General features: G+C 44.6%; 1 protein-coding gene across 1 annotated transcript; it reads left to right on the top strand.

Annotated features, from left to right (window-relative positions):
* The first annotated feature begins 505 nt into the window (after positions 1–505).
* Positions 506–19,280, top strand: Amd1 (adenosylmethionine decarboxylase 1). The gene is made up of 9 exons (XM_004660634.2): positions 506–939; positions 10,073–10,159; positions 11,173–11,299; positions 13,373–13,475; positions 14,464–14,506; positions 15,169–15,313; positions 15,543–15,635; positions 15,823–15,978; positions 17,113–19,280. Exons 1-9 carry the CDS (start codon positions 830–832, stop codon positions 17,248–17,250), a joined length of 1,002 nt encoding a protein of 333 aa, XP_004660691.1. The 5' UTR covers positions 506–829; the 3' UTR covers positions 17,251–19,280.
* The last annotated feature ends 403 nt before the right edge of the window (positions 19,281–19,683 follow it).

Raw genomic sequence — 19,683 nt, 5'->3', positions numbered from 1 at the left:
CAAGCAAGTTCAAAGAATGGCCCAGCACTTCGACAGAGGCGGGGGAACCGGCCCGGGATCAACACCACCGGGCGACACCCACCGCCCCTAGGGGACCCCCGCAGGCACCCCAACCCCTCGAGGACGTGGCTGGGGTCCCGGCTATCCAATCGGTTTATTACCCCGCAGCACAGCCTTCCCTTACTTCGTTCCCGCGCCCCCCTGCTCTCTCCACGTCCAACCCTGGGGTCCCCAGTCGACAGCAGAGCGGTCTCCCGCTCGGCGGACAGGGGCAGCTCCATCTGCACCCGAGCAAGTAGTTCCCTACACTCCCAGCAGGCCCACAGCCAAGCCCGCGGCCGCTCCGAGGGGTGGGGGGAGCACGGGGCGCGGACGCGAGATTGACGTGCGGCGGTTCCTATCAGCCTCGGGGGAGGCGGGCAGATGGCGTCACTTCCGGGCTCGCCGGGGTCCGATGCCTTATATAAGGTCTGCGCTCGCGCAGAGCCCTCGCTTACACAGTATGGCCGGCGACATTAGCTAGCGCTCGCTCAACTCTCTCTCTAACGGGGAAAGCAGCGGACTACCAGAGACTGAATTCTATCTGCCTCTTTATTTCCAACAGACTCACGTTCAACTTTCGCTCACGAAAATAGCCGGGAAAATTTTTATTAATCCTTTTTTTTTTCTAAAAAAAAGTTAATATAAAATTATAGCAAAAAAAAAACAAACAAAAACAAAAGGAACCTGAACTTTAGTAACACAGCTGGAACAATCCGCAGCGGCGGGAGAAGAGATTTAATTTTAGTTGATTTTCTGTGGTTGTTGGTTGTTCGCTAGTCTCACGGTGATGGAAGCTGCGCATTTTTTCGAAGGGACCGAGAAGCTGCTGGAGGTTTGGTTCTCCAGGCAGCAGTCGGACGCTAACCAGGGATCTGGGGATCTTCGCACCATCCCGAGGTGGGTGCTCGGGGATCCGAGGGTGGTTCGTCATCGCCGGGCCCGGGTGACCCGCACTCGGCCAAGGGGCTGGCTTCCCGCTGCCCTCCTGGCCCTCAGGTGGAGGCCGAGACGGCGGGCTCGGGGAGCATCCGCATCCACGCGGGGAGGCGGGAACCGGCTTGTCCTCCCGCCGCCGTTGCCGGGCCGCCGCGGCCCTGGGGGATGGGGAGGAGGGGGAGCGAGGCCGGCGCGGCCGCGTGCTCAGGTAACGTCCCGGGCGGGGCGGGCTTGGGCCTCCCCACGTTCTCCCCGGTAGTTGGCGACCGAGGCCCGGTGGCCGGCCGAGGGATGCAGGGGGTCCCCCCGGCAGGTGTGGCTCGGGCCGGCTGAGTCACAGGCGCTACTTTCGGGCGTGCCCGCCCGTGGGAGGAGGGCGGAGAGCGGGCCGGGCCCGGGTGGGAGCCTTTTCTTCCGGGCGCCCCCCCCCCAACACACACACTCCAGGACCGGCGAGCGGGCCTCCCTCCAGCCCCGGGCATCGCCGTGGCGCAGTGGCCGGGCCCCGTCGCCGCCCTAACGGGGATCTGCACCCCAGCGCTTTCCGGGCGGGAGGCGGATGGTACGATCCCGGCCTGGAGCAACCGGCGGCCCGGCCGAGGCTCTTGACCTTGGGCGGTGTGCAGTAACCTGTTAGCGAGCCGATGGGCTCCGAGGTGCAGGAAGCCGGGGGGCAGCTCGGCTCTAGGACCTAATACTCTTTAATGCCTTTTAAGCCCGAGCAAAGGCGTCTGGGGCCCCACGCGCGGGCAGAGCTCTCGGGGCCGCCTCGCTGCAGCGCACGTGAAAGCGCGGGCCATGCCGACGATAACCCGAGCCCGGCGTTCCGAGGTGGTGACACCGACAGCCACCGGCTTGCTGCCCTTCTAGGCCCCTTTTCCCCGGGCTTCTCTGCGCACAAGTGCTATTGGGTGGCGGAGGAGGAACCGGCGTGGCTCACTTCATTGAGTGGCGGCGACCAATGAGCTCCCGGGCTCCACCGAGGGTCTGGCCCCAGGGTGCGGACCAATGGGCGTCTCAGGAATGCGGGCTGCGTTTTGCAAGCGTCCCCTGACAAAAAGCGAGAAGATGATCCCGGCGGCCACGTGCTGCTGCAGCCTTGAGACTTTAAGGCACATTGGGAAACGCAGTTTCTCTTAGTTGTCTTCCCGTCGTAGGGGAAGATGCAGTGGAAGCGTCAGTGTCACGGGTTTCACGTTGTGCCACAGTTAAAAATGCTGTTAAGCTTTTTGTTGTTTTGGTTTTTCTAAGTAGGGTTTCGCTCGAACTCGCGGCAGTCCTCCTACCTCTGCCTCCCGAGTGCTGGGATTAAAGGCGTGCACCGCCACCCCAGGCTCTTAATTTTGACCATGGGGAAAGTTAATACTTTCTTTTCTAGGATGCAAAATGTGTGTGTGTGTGTGTGTGTGTGTGTTAGGTGTTTGGGAAAACTATTGTGATTATGATTTTTACCAAAAACACCTTGACAAGGAAGAACTAAGGAAAGAAAATCCCCAGCAAATAAATTCGGAAAATGTTGTTGCTGTAGCTATGAAGATTTGTGGCATTAAATTTGTAGCGCGTTCAAAGGAAGGCAGTTTTGTTCTCCCCAAACATCATAGACCAAAAAATAAGCCAAAAATCTTGATTTCTTTTTGTTTGGTTTGACCAACTAAGTATCCTCTGAGTAAGGAAGAGGGAGAAAGGCCTTAAGACAGCTTGGGTTGGAGAGATAGCTCTGCGGTTTAGGAAGCCAAGGGACCCGTGTTCTATTCACCAGGACCTATGTAAGCCAGATAAGGTAACATGGTGTTTGCAGTTTGCATTGGCTGGAGGTTCTGGTGCTCATTCTGTATATCCCTCCTCTTTCAAATAAATAAAAAATATTTTAAAAGACAGCTTTTTGACTTAAGGGCTTGAGAACCACATTTACTTTGCTAAGCATCTAGATTTCTTGCTGTTTCCGTATGATGCTTAAAATAATGGTGAAAGTTAACCACTAATGGCTAAAGAGGCCTTAGCGGTTAAGGCACTTGCCTTTGTAGCCTAAAGACCCAGTTTCGATTCCCTCAGTATGCACATAAGCCTGATGCACAAGTTGGTCTATTTGTCTGGAGTTCCTTTGCAGTGGCTAGAGGCCATGGTGTGTCCATTCCCTCTCTCCACCTCTCCAGGAATGGTGGCTCCTGTTTTTAATCACTGTGCTTAAGGGGCTAAGGATAGCCATAAATTGGAGGTCAGCCTGGGCTAGGGTGGGTCCCTGTCAACAAAGTAAAAAAGTATGTGAAAAACAGGTGCTAGAAAAATGACCTGAAGTCAGAGGTGTAGCAAGAAGGGATGGTTGCAGAATCTTTTTAGGGAGTGAGATACAGGTCCCAGAGAAGAATTTTCAGTCTTGTTAAGAGTATTGGCTAATGAAATGATGGAGGTATATGGTATCTGGAATAACAAAATTTGAATTCAAACACCATTTAAGCTGGGCTGGGCTGGGTGTGGTCTATCACACCAGATCACTGTAAAGGTGTAGTGAAAACTTAAAAAAAAACACAGCATTTATTAGGCATGTGAGTCCTTGCTTCATGTATGAAATGGAAACAACAGTGGTACTGAGGTGGTGGAAGATTAAATAAGTTAATGTCTTTGACAGCAGTGAAAGTGCTGTGTTTATGATTGTATGTATGATGTGTATGCACTTGTGTGTGCATGCAGAGGCCAAAGGAGAGTCATCTGTGTGCCGCCTTGAGGCAGTCCCACCCTACAGTCTGGCTGTCAGCACGCCCTCCTACAAAATCATCTTGAGCATGGTTTTATGAGGTGGTGAGGACTGACAATCAGAAGGCCCGTGGCTTTCCTTGCCCTTGCCTCGTCTTGCCTCCCACTAGTTACAGAATGATAGACTAGGGCTGGAGAGATGGTTTAGAGATTAAGGCACTTGCCTATGAAGCCTGAGGACTCAGCTTCTATTCCTCAGTACCCACCTAAGCCAGATCCACAAGGTGACACATGCATCTGGAGTTCCTTTGTAGTGGCTGGAGGCCCATTGGTGTGCCCATTCTTTCTCCCCTTTTCTCTCAAACAAATAGATAAAATATTTTTTAAAAATGATAGACACACCATTAATCCCAGCACTTGGGAGGCAGAGGTAGGACGATCACTGTGAATTCAAGGCCACCCTGAGATTCCATAGTGAATTTCAGTGAGCCTGAGCTAGAGGGAAACCCTACCTCAAAAAAACAAAAGTTCCTAGAAGAATTCCTTCCTAAAATTAATGCAAGAAGAAATGGAAAGCACACAACCTCGTAACAATTATGTAATTATCATAGTCATTAATGGTCTCAGGAAGAAAACTAGGCCCAAATGGCAACATTTCAAGGAAAGAAATCACTTTCCCGCCATCTATCAAGAAACGGGACACCTTTCTCAGATTCTATAAAAATAATTTTGATAGCAACATTTGACAGAATATGAAAAACTGGATTATCATACTATGCTGACAATTTGTGAAGATACAGCCATACTGAACCCAGGGCCTCCCACATGTCCAGCCCTCACTTTCCTTGGTAATGGAGCTAAGCCCCCAGCCCTGGCAGTTCTTAAAACATTACATCCAACTAGCCCATTCTTTTATGTTTACCAAGGAAATATTTGTCCTCATACAGGCTTTCAATATTCATTATAATAGAATGATAACCTAACAACAAAAGAAATGAGCATTGACTGATGCAAGAACTTGAGTGATAATAAAAGTTATATAGAGCAAAAAGAAGCTAGTGAAAGTACATAGGTTAAGGTTTCATTTCTTTAACATGAAAATGCAAACTAACCCAGCAGCTGACCTGTGGTTGCCTGTGGAAGAAGAGATTCCAAAGGTGCATGAAGGAACATTGACCTTTGTAGGGTGCATTGCTGCTGAAGGGAAACATCTTTTCAAGGTTGTAAAAACAGCCTCATGTTGGTGGGAGGGGGGGGTTGATCTGCTTTGTGAAATACTCAAACCTATTTGCTTCATTTTGTGTTTATTTTTGTTTTGACTTTTTTGTTTTGTTTTGGGGGTTTTTTGTTGTTGTTGTTTGGTTTTGTTTTTCAAGGTAAGCTCTGTAGCCCTAGAATTCACTATGTAGTCTCTGGCTGAACTTGAGCTCAATGATCTCCCTTAGCCACCTGAGTGCTAGGATTAAAGGCATGTGTCACCTTGCCTGGCTTTATCAAGCCTCAGCCTTCCAAGTGCTAAGTAAGATTACAGGCATGCATCATTGGATGCTTTTTCAGTTTGTCACATGTATATTAGAAATGTTTCATTCTCTTTTGGTTTTTCAAGGACGGGTCTCAATCTAGTCCAGGCTGGCCACGAATTTACAGTGATCCTCCTACCTAGGCCTGAAAAGTACTTGGAGTGTGCCTCCTAGGCTGACCTGGAATTCACTATGTAGTTTCAGGGTGGCGTCGAACTCAAGGCGATCCTCCGACCTCTCTACCTTTGCCTCCCAAGTACTGGGATTAAAGACATGCACCACCATGCCCGGCCTTCATTCTCTTTCAAGTGCTGAGTTTACTGACATGAGGCATAACACCTGACATCCTTTTTATTGTTACAGTTCCTTTATAAGCAGAAATTTAAGAAGCCAACAGGGTGTCATGGCACACACCTAATGTCCTTGTACACAGGCTGAGTCAGGCTTGTTGAGAGTTTGAGGCCAGCCTGGTCTAGAGCCAGACCCTATCCCAAAATAAAAGTTGAATTTACTGATATTTTCTCTTTAATGGTTAGCTATTTTTATATATTATGCAAGATTTTTGCTCATCCTAAGGTCTGGAAGATGTTTTAACCCCCTAATGTTTATAATATTTAGAACTGCTGCCCATCCGGAATTGGTTTTTATTATCTCTTAATTTTTTTATACTTTTTATTTATTTAGTTGCAAGGAGAGAAAGAAAGAGAATAGGCACACCAGGGCCTCTAAGCTGCTGCAGATGAACTCCAGACACTGCGAACGAACTCTAGACAATGTGTGCCACTCTGAGCGTCTGGCTTTTTACATGGGTACTGGGAAATTGAACCTGGTCCGTAGGCAAGCACCTTAACTGCTAAGCCATCTCTCCAGCCTTTTATTCCTCCCCACCCCCACCCCCCAGGAAGAGTCTCACTCTATCCCAGGCTGACTGGAATTCACTGTGGAGTCTCAGGGTGGCCTCGAACTCATGGCGATCCACCTACCTCTGCCTCCCAAGTGCTGGGTTTAAAGGTGTGTGCCATAATGCCTGACTTCTCTTACTAATTTTTGTATGAAATATGTGTGATGTGTGCACTCAGATTCACATACATGGCACACATATGGAGGCCAGAGAACTTCTGTTGCCCTTGTATTGCTCATCTATGTGCTTCCCAGAGATAGGGTCTCTCCTTCAACCCAGAGTTGCTGTTTTTGGTCAATGAGCCCCAGAAATTCTCTGGCCCTTTGTAGTCTATTCAGAAGTAAAGTGAAAAAATTAGATAATTGAGAAATTTCTTACGGTGAAAGTGTACCTCTAGCTGGGTTTGGTGGTGCACACTTTTAATCCCAACACTGAAGAAGGGGCTGGAAAGATGGCTTCATGGTTAAGGCACTTGCCTACAAGGCCTAAAGACCCAGGTTTGATTTCCCAGAACCCAAGTAAGCCAGATGGCATATGGTGGCGCATGTGCCTGGAGTTCATTTGCTATGGCTAGAAGCCTTGGTGTGCCCATTCTCTGCCTCCCTCCCTCTGCTTTCTCTCTTTATGCATCTTTCTCAAATAAAATTTTAAAAAACCAGGTGGAAAGGTGAAGACTAATCTTCAGTTGCCCTCTGACCTCCACATGTGCACTGTGGCGCAAGCCTGTACTCACGTTGAACACGTCAAAAAATTTGAAGATTTAACATCTATAATGGCAGAAGCAGCATTTAGAATTGATAGGATGTTCATAACTCACATTACAAATTGATTTTTTTTGTTGTTTTTCAAGGAAGGGTCTCACTCTAGCCCAGGCTGACCTGGAGTCACTCACTATGGAGTCTCAGGGTGGCCTTGAACCCACGGCAATCCTTCTACCTCTGCCTCCCGAGTGCTGAGATTAAAGATGTGCGCCACCACGCCCAGCACATTACAAATCTTATAACTGCAAAGTTTCAGTAAAAGACCTTCCATTGTTGGTGGTGACCACACCTCAGCATTGACATTCCCTCCACTAATGCCTTATTTGTCTACATCATTGCACAATGTGCAGTTTCAGTCATTTTCACTGAAGGAATTTACAGTGCATTGCCAAAAAACCTTTTAGTGTAAATGTTTTGGAGTAGAAAAGCTTCCTATTGAGGAGTTAAGCTTCTCATCGCATTCCTCACAGCAGTTTCAAAACAGTTTGAACTGTTGCTCCCGAGCTACTTGTCTGTTAGAAGTGCACATTGAAAACAGCAGCGGTGGAGAAGGCTGTAGGGATGGGGACAAGAAAATAGTCAAGATAAAGAAACAATGCCATGATTGTAATTGGTTTCCTGGAATAAAGGGAGACTTGTCTCTGGCTGTAGGATTAGTTGCCCTAGGAAGGCTTCATCAGAGTCTGTAACTTGGTCAACTTGGGCTTTTTGCTCAAAACTAATGTGTTAAAGCCACCATTTTATGGTGACCAGAGTGTAATATGAGTCTCTGGAAACCTAAATCAGGCCGTGAACTAATGTGAGACTTTGGTGGCTTCAGTGTGACTTTAAAAGTGATTGGAGCTGGGCATGGTGGTGCACAGGGGAGGCAGAGATACGAGGATCACCATGACTTTGAGGTCAGCCTAGGCGAGACCCTCAAAAAAAAAAAAAAAAAAAAAAAAGCTGACCCTGGCATGGAACCTTGAGTCAACATCTTTTACACTTAGGACTTAGGTGGTGGTTTTCATCTCAGGTAGGTTACATCCCAAGCCCACCATTTTACAGTGTACAAAAGCCCATTCTGTTGCCTCTTCCCTAATACTATTGTGATCTTTCTTTATGGTTTGCAAGATAGAATTCCTCTCTAGCCCAGTCTGACCTGGAATTCATATGCAGTCTCAAGGTGGCCTCTAACTCTAACAGCTTCCATGATTGTATACAATATCCCCTGGTAATTCCCTCCCTTACCCCACTTTCCCCTTTGAAACTCCACTCTCCATCATATCCCCTCCCCCTCTAAATCATTCTCTCTTGTATTTTGATGTCATCATCTTTTCCTCCTATTATGATGGTCTTTTTTATAAGTAATAGGTAGTGCCAGGCACTGATAGGTCATAGATATCCGGGCTTTTTTTTTTTTTTTTTTTTTTTTTTTTTGGTCTAGAGGAGCATTTTGTAAGGAGGTAGGCCCTCCCTTTGGCTCTTACATTCTTTCCGCCACTTCTTCTGCAATGGACCCTGAGCCTTGGAAGATGTGATAGAGATATTGCAGTACTGAGCACTCCTGTCACTTCTTAGTACTGTGGTGCCTTCTGAGTCATTCCAAGGTCATTGCTATCTGAAAAGAAAGGTTCTCTAACTAAAAGTCAGAGTAGCATTAATATATAGGTATGAATATTAAGACAAGTACTTACTGAGCAGGTTGAGCATACATTTAGCCAGACAGCAGCAGACTTTACACCCCTAGGTCTCATGACTATCCACCCCTGTTGTAGATTTTCAGTATCAGGGTTGTATTCTCCCCTTGTAGAGCGGGCCTCCAGTAAAATTAGAAGGTAGTTGGTTTCCCCCATAACAGATGTGCCACTATTGCACCCATTGGCTCTTTTGGCCTGGCTGGCCAAATATAAAGCCACTGTTGAGTATCTTCGCTGGTGATTTCTCTCTTCCACTGAACTGCATGCAGCACGGCTTTTTCCAGCTTTCTTGTTTGCTTTATGAAGACATTCATTTTTAAAAAAATATTTCCAAGCAGAGAGAGAATGAATATGAATATACAAGCCAGGGCTGAATTCAAGGTGCTTGCTCCACTTTGAGTACCTAGCTTTACAAGTATTAAAAAAAACAAAAACAAAAACAAACAATATCAGGGCTGGAGAGATAGCTTAGTGGTTAAGGGGTTAAGGTGTTTGCCTGCAAAGCCAAAAGGGCCCTCAGTTCGATTCCCTAGGACCCACAACACCAGGTGGCACGTGCATCTGGAATTTTGTTTGCGGTGGCTGGAGGCCCTTGTGCGAAGCCTGCCAGCCCAGGTTCATGTCCCCAGTATCCACAGAAAACCAGATAACACAGCATGGCACATGTTTGTAGAATTCCCCAGCAGCAAGAGGCACATACATATACAACTCTCAAAAAAAATCAAATAAGATATTTAAACTTTGTTTAATTGTGTTACTTGAAAGCCTTGGTGTTTTGATAGAAGGTCTCATGTAGCCCAGGCCTGTTTCTGTGGTCTCTCCCTTCTTACTGCCAGGACTACAGGTGTGTACCACCACACTTGGCTAGAAGTTTTAATTATAATATATTTTTTAATAAAAATATTTCTATTTATTTATTTGAGTGAGAGAGAGAGAGAAAGAAGCAGAGGGAGAGACAGAGAATGGGCATGCCAGGCCCTCCAGCCAATGCAAACGAACTCTAGATGCATGTGCTACCACTTCTGGCTTTGCAGGCAAACGTCTTAACTGCTAAGCCATAGCTTCAGCCCTTGTATCTTTTTGTTACTCAATCAACATGTTTCAAATTTTGTGGTCAGACTCTCCCTCTGTTACCCAGGTTAGTCACAAATTCCTTGGGCTCAAGAGTTCTTGCCTTAGCCTTCCAAGCAATGGGCTATAGGTCTGCGGCTGGGGGCGGAGACTGTTGTGTTCTTGGAGGTAGTGTCAGGGCTTTGCCCCAGGGCCTGATGGGCACTAGCCATGCTCTGCTCCTGCGGCACAGCTTCAGCCTCGGCTTGTGTCCTTTGAGTGTCCACTGGAAGTGGCTGCTCACATTCTAGGTTTTTTCTTTTTTAATGTTTTATTTATTTATTTGCAAGCAGAGAGAGAGAGAATAACTGGGCACACCAGGGCCTCTAGCCACTGAAAATGAAACAAAATGTGGTATAATTGGAAAATGTTGATTTTTGTACTTTTTGAGTAGGCAAGTGTTATTAATTGTGTTTTGTTATTAAATAATAGGTCTGAATGGGACGTCCTTTTGAAGGATGTGCAATGCTCAATCATAAGTGTGACAAAAACTGACAAGCAGGAAGCTTATGTACTCAGGTAAGTCCTGGAGAGCACGTCAGCTATCCAGCTGCACTTGTAGTCATAGCCTTGGGAGGAATACCACATTCCTCCTCTCATCTCTTTTTTTTTTTTTTGTTATTTTTTTTAATGTTTTTTTTTATTTTTATTTATTTATTTGAGAGTGACAGACACAGAGAGAAAGACAGATAGAGGGAGAGAGAGAGAATGGGCGAGCCAGGGCTTCCAGCCACTGCAAACGAACTCCAGACGCGTGCGCCCCCTTGTGCATCTGGCTAACGTGGGACCTGGGGAACCGAGCCTCGAACCGGGGTCCTTAGGCTTCACAGGCAAGCGCTTAACCGCTAAGCCATCTCTCCAGCCCTTGTTGTTATTTTTTGATGTAGGGTCTCACTGTAACTCAGGCTGGCCTCAACCTTTGGTCTCCTGAGTGCTGGAGTTAAAGGCATACATACACCACCATGCCTGGCCTCTTTCTTCCTTTTCACACTTGAGCTAGATTTATTCTTTCTCTCAAATAAATAAATAAATGTCTCTGGAGTGACTTTTGCCAGCTTGCCAACAAGAATAAATATTTTTTAAAGCCGGGCATGGTGGTGCACACCTTTAATCCCAGCACTCAGGAGACAGAGGTAGAAGAATCACCATGAGTTCAAGGCCACCCTGAGACTACATAGTGAATTCTAGATCAGCCTGGGCTAGAGTGAGACCCTAACTTGGAAGAAGAAATATTTTAAAGTAGATTCAAACCAAAAAAAATCTAGTAGAAGTGCAAGATCGGGTACAGTAATGGTGAGCTTTTTGGTGATATGTTATTGGGCTGTTCTGTGTAATCTTCATCCAGATGTGAGTGTCCGTGTGCTTTGCTCCATTACCAGCATGTTGAAGAAGGGTGCTCATGGATGTTGGAAAAAACTTGACATCAAATTCAAGGCTGTAAAACCTTAAGTGTCCTCAAGATACTAACATCTAAAATTACCAGCAAAACATGATGCATGAAGAGTACTAATCCTGTAACTTTTCTCTTGCAGTGAGAGTAGCATGTTTGTCTCCAAGAGACGTTTCATTTTGAAGACATGTGGTACCACCCTCTTGCTGAAAGCACTGGTTCCCCTGTTGAAGCTTGCTAGGGATTACAGTGGGTTTGACTCAATTCAAGTAAGTAGTGAGACACATTATTTAGACTTACTTGGGGAGAAATGAGTGTTAGGGTTCTTCTGCAATGTACCCAGTGATAACGCTTCCTTGCACAGTTACAGTGCATAAGAGCGTACAGCAAATGGTAAAGGCAGGCACAGGAAGTGGTTGTTCACTGTCGGTCAAGGGCACAGAAAAGGAACTGGAAAGAAACTGAAATGGGAAAAAGAACAGAAGACCTGGGTTGTGGTTGGTGTCAAACTCAAATGAGCAGTAGAGAGACAGAGCTGTCCGTGGAGCTCAGTGATGGCACCATTTGTCTAGCCCATCCAAGGCCACGCCTCCTCTAAATGTAGAAAAATGCAGAATAACTTTGATATTTCCTTTGCTGCTGAATTTTAATTTCTTCTAATGAAAGGAAGGGTTTTCATTTGGAACTAATAGCTCTGGTCGGGGCTCTGTCAGCAAGGTGCACCGCCAGCCCTGGTACTGATGTGGGGTTTTTGTTTGTTTTGTTTTTATTTATTTTAATATTGTATTTATTTATTTGAGAGAGAAAATGGGCACACCGGAGCCTCTGGCCAGTGCAGATGTACTCGAGGCACATGCCACCCTGTGCATCCGGCTTATGTGGGTCCTGGGGAATTGAACCAGGGTTCACAGGCAAGCACCTTAGCCACTAAGCCATCTCTCCAGCCCTTGTTTTTATTCATTAAAGAGAGAAAAAGAGGCTTGAACCCCATGTGTATCTGGCTTTACATGGGTACTAGGGAATTAAACTGAAGTCCTTTGGCTTTGCAGGCAAACACTTTAACAGCTAAGCCATCTCCCCAGCACAGTTTTTATTTTTTGGCTTGGTTTGTGTTTTCAAGTTTTGAGACAGCATGTTGGCATATGGCCTCAAGCTCACAAACCTTCCTCTGTGGTGTGCTGAGGCTGCAAGTGTGTGCTGTCATGCCTGTTTGGTGCCGTAGAAGAATATGGGCGTCCCGGGCCTCCTGGCACATGCACCACTGTGTGCATCTGCCTTCTTGTGGGTTTGAGGAACTTGAACCCAGGTCGGTAGGCTTTGAAGGCAAATAACCCTTAATCATTGAGCATCTTCCAGCCTAGTAGTTTTTGTTACTTAATGATCCTTGTAAGAAATCTAAACCATGGGTGGTTAACTTGGATCACTGAGTTTAAAACTAGATGTTCAGAATTATAAATTACAAAAGTAGCAGGGCATGGTGGCATACACCTTTAATCCCAGTGCTTGGAAGGCAGAGGTAGGGGATAGTTATTTCCAGGCCAGCCTGGGCTGAAGTGAAACCCTACTTTGAAAAACAAAACAAAAAAAGTATAAGACTAGATGTTCAAATGGCTTAATGAGTAAAGTGCTTGCTGTGGGGCTGGAGAGATGGTTTGGCAGTTAAGGTACTTGCCTGTGTGCCACCATGCCCAGTTTGTAAATAAATATATTTATATACATTAGCTGTAAAATAAAGGTGAGCTGTAAAGTAAGATAGAAAGCAATCAAGGAAGAAACATGTCAACCCCTAGCCTCCACATGTACATATACATGCATACGGCACATGTGCACATACATCCAAAACTAGATTTTCATGCACATTGTCCCACAAACTCAGATTATAAACCGGTGCCTGCACTGGGCAAGATGATCCACATTTCTATTACCCCAGCACTGGAGAAGCTATATAGCAGGGGGAGCATGATTTTGAAGCCAGCCTGGGCTGCATAGTGAGAAAAAGATTTTCCACTATAGATGGAAATGTGCTCTGGGTAGAGATGGCCCATCAGTGGATGGGGCCTTACATTCTCTGTCTCGGGATAAGGACACACTGCATTGTTAGAATGTGCGTTAGATAAGGCTGTACTAGCATCGCTCAGCTATTCCCCCATCTCAGTAAAGGCATGCTGCATTACTACAATGTGCATTAGAACAAGGCTGCACTAACTAATATCACTCAGGTAGCTTCTTGTCTTCACAATTGCAGTTTGAAGCTGTTTATGGTTTTGTTTTGCTGACTTTTGACATGTAGAAAATGCTTGGTTTAGAAAAAGATCTTAAAGCTATATCTTTCTCTTTTAAAGAGCTTCTTTTATTCTCGTAAGAATTTCATGAAGCCTTCTCACCAAGGGTACCCACACCGGAATTTCCAAGAAGAAATAGAGTTTCTGAATGCAATTTTCCCAAGTAAGTTTAAATAGAATTCAATACTCTTCTAAAAAGTTACTATGATTTCTTATAGATACTTTAAAAGATATAAGAGCATGTATGTGTAAATATAACTACACTGTTCTATCATTTGCCTGGATTAATCCATATAATTCTGATTTCCATAGTAACTCATTCAAAACCTGTATAGTTTATAAAGTGTAAAAACCTCTGCTAGAGTGGTTACTAACAAACAGTGTTGTGTGTGTGCACTTGAACAACTGGTGGTGCAGCTCAAGCCAGTGCTGTTGAAATAGGCAGGACGAGCAGTGGGGCACGCATATGGTCCCAGTTGCAGGCAACCTGAAGGAGGAGGAGCCCTCCTAGAGTTGGCCATTCAAGGCCTGGCTGTTTCAAAAACAAGACAAAACAAACAAAAGTCAATATAGCCTGGCGTGATGGTGCATGCCTTTAATCCCAACACTTGGGAGTCAGATGTACAAGGATTACCATGAGTTCTAGGCCACCTTGAGAATACACAGTGAATTCCAGGTCAGTCTGGGTTAGAGCGAGATCCTACCTCTAAGAAGCAAAACCAAACAAAAAAGTCAATATAATCACTTGAGTCCAAATTTGGCTATTTTCTTCCATCATGTTAGGGAGGTTTTAGAATGGCAACTTTGCAATCACAGGCATGAGTAGAGGAAAATGTGGGAACTAGAGATAGGTGTGGCTCAGTAGAGTAGGGATTGTAGAGCATGTGTGAGGCCTTAGATTTGATCCCCAGCAATTTCGAAGCTGATTTACTGTGTTGAGGGAAGTCTTGAAACGGGATGTATAACATAACATTGTATCTAATTAGAAGAATGAAGGATTGATTTGATTTCTTTTCCTATGGGAGTTTTAGGAAGAAGAGAAGCCATACAGTTTCTAATATGTGACAATTGTATAATAAGCTCCTGCTTAATAGCCCATCCATCCTGTGAATTGGAGTTTTTATGTTTCTTTATGTTCTCTTTCCTTGCAGATGGAGCAGCATATTGTATGGGACGTATGAATTCTGACTGTTGGTATGTTTGATGCAGTTTTCTGGATTGTTACTCTTGTGAGGCTTGCTTTTATGTAGGTGGACCCAGTCTGGTGTTGGGGACCTGTAATGTCAACTGCTTTAGTGGCTGAGGCCGGGTACCAGATTTTTTTTTTCAACTCTGCTACAAAGTTTCAGGCTTGTCTCAAAAACTTAGTGAGAACTTGTGGAACAATGGTTGGAGTATACCTAAGTGGTAAAGCTTACCCAACATGACTAAGGCCCTAGGAATAGCACTAAAGGTTTTAATGGAGATAGTGCTCAGTCCATGAAATTTTGATTCCTAGTACCCATGTAAATCCCACACATGGTGGCACGTGCCTGTTGATCCTAGTGTAGGTAGGTAAAAGCTGGTCAATCCTTGAAGTTTCTCCAGTCTAGCCTAATTGGCTAGCTTCAGGCCATTGAGAGACCATGTCTCAGAAAGGGGTAAACACTGTTCCCTGAGAGTGGTAAACTCAAATTTCACTTGGGAGGCAGAGGTAGGAAGAGCAACATGAGTTCAAGGCCACCCTGAGTCTCCATGGTGAATTCCAGGTCAGCCTAAGCTAGAGTGAGACCTACCTCAGAAAAGAAAAGAAATATAAATTGATTTTGAGTTGTCATTTTAGAGACTTTTTTTTTTTTTTTTTAATTTTTTTGTAGGTACTTGTATACTTTGGATTTCCCAGAGAGTCGGGTAATCAGTCAGCCAGATCAAACCCTGGAAATTCTGATGAGTGAGCTTGACCCAGCAGTTATGGACCAGTTCTACATGAAAGACGGTGTTACTGCAAAGGATGTCACTCGTGTAAGCATTTTCAAGAAAAATAAGTAAAAACTATGTTTTGGTGCTGGAGAGATGGCTCAGTGGTTCAGGCACTAGCCTTCAGCCTAACAACCAGAGTTCGATTCTCCAGAATCTACATAGTCAGATGCACAAAGTGGCACACGGACCTGGAGGAACTACATCTTCACTTCCTCATTCTTGCTTTATTTTTCGAATGTGAGTCTAATTCAGTCTCTGATCTTTTCCACAGGAGAGTGGAATTCGTGACCTGATACCAGGTTCTGTCATTGATGCCACACTGTTCAATCCTTGTGGGTATTCGATGAATGGAATGAAATCGGATGTAAGTATATATTCCTTCAAAAATGCTTATTCTGAGTAGTCTGGTGGTGCATGCCTTTAGGTAGGAGGATTGCTATGAGTTTGAGGCCAACCAGAGCAAGAGTAAGACCTGGCCTTGAAAAAATGACATTAACTGTAATATTTAAGTTTTTCTTTCCTATTACTAACAACAAGCTTGCTTCTCTAAGGGAACTTATTGGACAATTCACATCACTCCAGAACCAGAATTTTCTTATGTCAGCTTTGAAACAAACTTAAGTCAGACCTCCTATGATGACCTGATCAGGAAAGTTGTGGACGTCTTCAAGCCAGGAAAGTTTGTGACCACCTTGTTTGTTAATCAGGTAAGTGATTCCTTCAGCGTCCTCTCTCACTGCAGTGTCGACGTAAGGGCCTTGTGAGGGCCTGCCCGGCGCTGCGCTGCTGTGCTAGACCCCCAGCCCAGGCGATGTGTCGTAGGTGTGGAGGCCAGAGATCTTTTTTTTTTTTCTTTTTTAAGATAGTGTTCTGCTCTAGCCCAGGCTAACTTGGCACTCAACCTAGTCCCAGGCTGGCCTCAAATTCACAGTAATCCTTCTACCTCTGCCTCCTGAATGCTGGGGTTAGAGGTGTGCACCATCATGCTCAGCAACAGAAGATCCGTGACTGCCCTGTCACTCATCTGCTTGAAAGTTTCTTCCTCAACCTTGAGTTCCTTCCTGAGCTCCAGGAATTCTCTGGTATCCCAACCTTTCCTCCTTTCTACACAAGACTGGGATTACAGTCAAGCATCTTAACCACTGAGCTCTCTCTTCAGCCTCCAAATTTGATTTTTGGGTTTTCAAGGTAGGGTCTTGCTCTAGCTCAAGCTGACCTGGAATTCACTCCGTAGTCTGCATCTGGTTTATGTGGGTCCTGGGGAACTGAACCTTAGTCCTTTGGTTTTACAAGCAAATACCATAACCACTAAGCCATCCCTCCAGCCCCTTTTTTGTTTTTTTGAGGTAGGGTCTCTCTCTAGCCCAGGCTGACCTGGAATTCACTATGTAGTGCAAGGGTGGCCTTAAACTCACAGTGATCCTTCTACCTCTGCCTTCCCAAGTGCTAAGATTAAAGACGTGCACTACCATGCCCAGCTTCCAATTTGATTTTAGCAACAAAAAAAAAAAGGTAGAATGATAGTAGATGATAATAAGCCCATGACAAAAATGTATTCTAAGATGATACACTTAGTCACTCTTTTCCAAGGATACTACTAACTGGAGATCAAGAAACCTCATGTGACTCATGAGATTTCTGGCAGCCCTTATTCTATGAATGAGCCTCTCCTGCCTGTTTATTTTCCCTTTTGTCAGGCTTGCTTTCCCTGCCCTTTAGAAGGAAGCTAAACTGTCAGTGTCAATAAGACTTATTATCCCTATTTGTGACATACCTGTTGTGTTTTTGCAAAGTCTGCTCGGATGGAAGCACTCACTAATTGTTCTGTCTTTCACCCACAGAGTTCTAAATGTCGCACAGTGCTTTCTTCACCCCAAAAGATTGAAGGTTTTAAACGTCTTGATTGCCAGAGCGCCATGTTCAATGATTACAATTTTGTTTTTACCAGTTTTGCTAAGAAGCAGCAACAGCAGAGTTGATTAAGAAAGATGAAGAAAAAGCGCAAAAAGAGAAGACACATAGAAGGTGGTGGCTGCTTCCTAGATGTTGATACTGGGGGCCATGCTGTCCATGACCACCACCTTGTAGTTGCAGAAAGCCCTAGGTGTAATGATAGTGTAATCATTTTGAAGTGTATGCATTATTGTATCAAGGAGTTAGATATCTTGCATGAATGCTGTCTTCTGTGTTTAGGTATTCTATGCCACTCTTGCTGTGAAATTGAAGTGCATGTAGAAAAAAACTTTTACTATGTGAAACTTTACAACTCATGTGGAAACAATTCAATTTGGTTTATGCACAGTATAATATTTCTGCAGGTATCATCCAAAATTCCCCACAGACAAGGCTTTCGTCCTCATTAGATGTTGGCCTCAGCTGACCATCTGGGACTGTTCTGTTAAATTGCTGCCAGAATTTTACATCCAGTTACCTCCACTTTCTAGAATATATTCTCTACTAATGTTATTTAAAAAACCAGTTTCTACTTCATACAGGTGTTTTTTGCAACGGCAATTAAAGTTTTTCTTCCACAAGTTGAGTCCTTAAGAAAATGATTCCAGTTCATTTGTGTATAAGTATTTGAATGATTGTTCCTACATTTGAAGTCCTTTGCTTTCTCCCCTCACCGTGGTGTCTTGCCTCCCACTCCACCCCCCAATTAAAGCAATACACTGTGCCACTGTGGGTTTGTATATTAATATTACACCCCAGATGGGGGAGTGGGGGAAATGGTCCCTGGGCTTAATTTTCCTTTAAGGCCATGGGAACGTGGCCTTTTGAGCTCTTCTGGAATATAACAATAATGTCTCAAAAATGAAATTAAAGGTCTCCTGGATGATTAGTGGGAGGACCTGTAGACAGTTGGTAGATCAAGATATAGCCGAGCCCTGTGGAAACCATCTGTTAAGGGATGCTCTTTAGTAGTTAGCTTCTAATGCGGTAGTGTACTGCCTTTACTAACTTGTTAAGTGATCTGAGGGGATTCTTACCAAGAAGTCTTAAGCAGGGAGATTTAGCGAAGTGGTGTCCTGGATGTAGATCATTCAGCTTTGCTTACTTCCAGCAGCCATTGTCACCAGTTTCCACTAATGGTGTCCTATGAACTTGGGTTTAAAGCTGAATCTATGGCTTTTCCATCGGACTTCAAGTTGTGTGATTTGTGACGCATGTGGACTGTCTGGCTTTACCTGTTCCTTTTGGTCTTCGTTCACATGATCAAATGAATGACTGCCCAAAATGAGAACTGTTGCCCTGAGAGCCATACAGCAGAGTGCAGGAATGAATAACAGTCTTCTGAAAATACACAATGGGAGCAGACTAGAAATGCCAGCTTTCTAGAGTTACCATCTTTTAGCTAATTAGAAATACTGTGGGATTTAAGCAACAGATAAGAGCAAAGTTGACTAAATTTTGTATCTGTTGTCCTCACAATTTTTTCCTGACAATTTCTGGATTGATGCAGTGATGTTTTGTTCCTTCCGTATTTATAAATGAAACACCTTTTTTTAGTGTTTCTACACATAGAACCTACTTGGTTTGAAATCAAGTGGTTGGAAGGGTTCTGACTTCGGTGTTACGCATGCTGTTGATGGGCTGTTTCACCGAGGAGCTCTCTGTCAGCTTTATCAGTTTGCCTCTGTGGTGAGCCCAGCGCTTAACCTTTTCACTTGCCCTGTTGCAAGGAACAATGCTTAAGATGGATTTTGTTCTTGAACAGTGTCCCAGTAGACTTGATGACATTTGTTGGCCTGAGGTTTGATTTCTTTTTCTCCCCTCCCCCCAATAGAATTAAGAATTCTGATGTTGAAAACTCACACAAATTTATGTGGAACAAAGCCTAAAAAAATGAGAAATGTAGATCAAATAGTAATCTAAATGTGATAGAGGAGGGAAAATTTTGGTGCCATAATTTCTCTCTTAATTGGTGTTGGACTTTAATCAGTTGAAATGTATTTCTGTACCACAATGTAAGCTTCAATAAAAGTTTGCTTAATTAATTATCTAGTAACATTCAGAAAGTTTTCTGTTGAGTTATTTTATGTCAACTAGACCAAAAGAAATTTGAAAGTAGAAGATCTCAACCTTTGTAGACTCTTAAATTTGTTAACAATATAAGGTAGGAAACTTCACTTAAGATTGCCCCATTAGAAAAAAGTTAAGGCTTTTGCCCACAAAGCCTAAGTACCTAGGTTTGATTCCACAGGACCCACATAAGCCAGATACACAAGGTTGTACATGTGTCTGGAGTTCGTTTGCAGTGACTCGAGGCTCTATCATGCCATTCTTTGCCTCTTCCTCTCAAATAGATAATCACAAGATTTTGTTGGAAGCATAGTCTCACTGTAGCCTATACAGACCTTGAATTCACTCTGTAGCCCAGGATGGCTTTGAACTTAACCCATGGTGATCCT

The sequence above is a fragment of the Jaculus jaculus genome, chromosome 7 (assembly GCF_020740685.1).
Source record: "Jaculus jaculus isolate mJacJac1 chromosome 7, mJacJac1.mat.Y.cur, whole genome shotgun sequence".
Classification (NCBI taxonomy): domain Eukaryota; kingdom Metazoa; phylum Chordata; class Mammalia; order Rodentia; family Dipodidae; genus Jaculus; species Jaculus jaculus.
Note: the sequence above shows the minus strand (reverse complement) of the source record. Positions and strands in the feature narration are given on the sequence as shown.

What these genes read in the sequence shown, in the direction of transcription:
- Amd1 (XM_004660634.2), top strand. Translation starts at nt 830, where the DNA reads ATGGAAGCTGCGCATTTTTTCGAAGGGACCGAGAAGCTGCTGGAGGTT. An exon ending in GATCTTCGCACCATCCCGAG is followed by an intron (nt 940 to 10,072) that starts GTGGGTGCTCGG and finishes ATTAAATAATAG; the next exon opens with GTCTGAATGGGACGTCCTTT. An exon ending in CCACCTTGTTTGTTAATCAG is followed by an intron (nt 15,979 to 17,112) that starts GTAAGTGATTCC and finishes TTTCACCCACAG; the next exon opens with AGTTCTAAATGTCGCACAGT.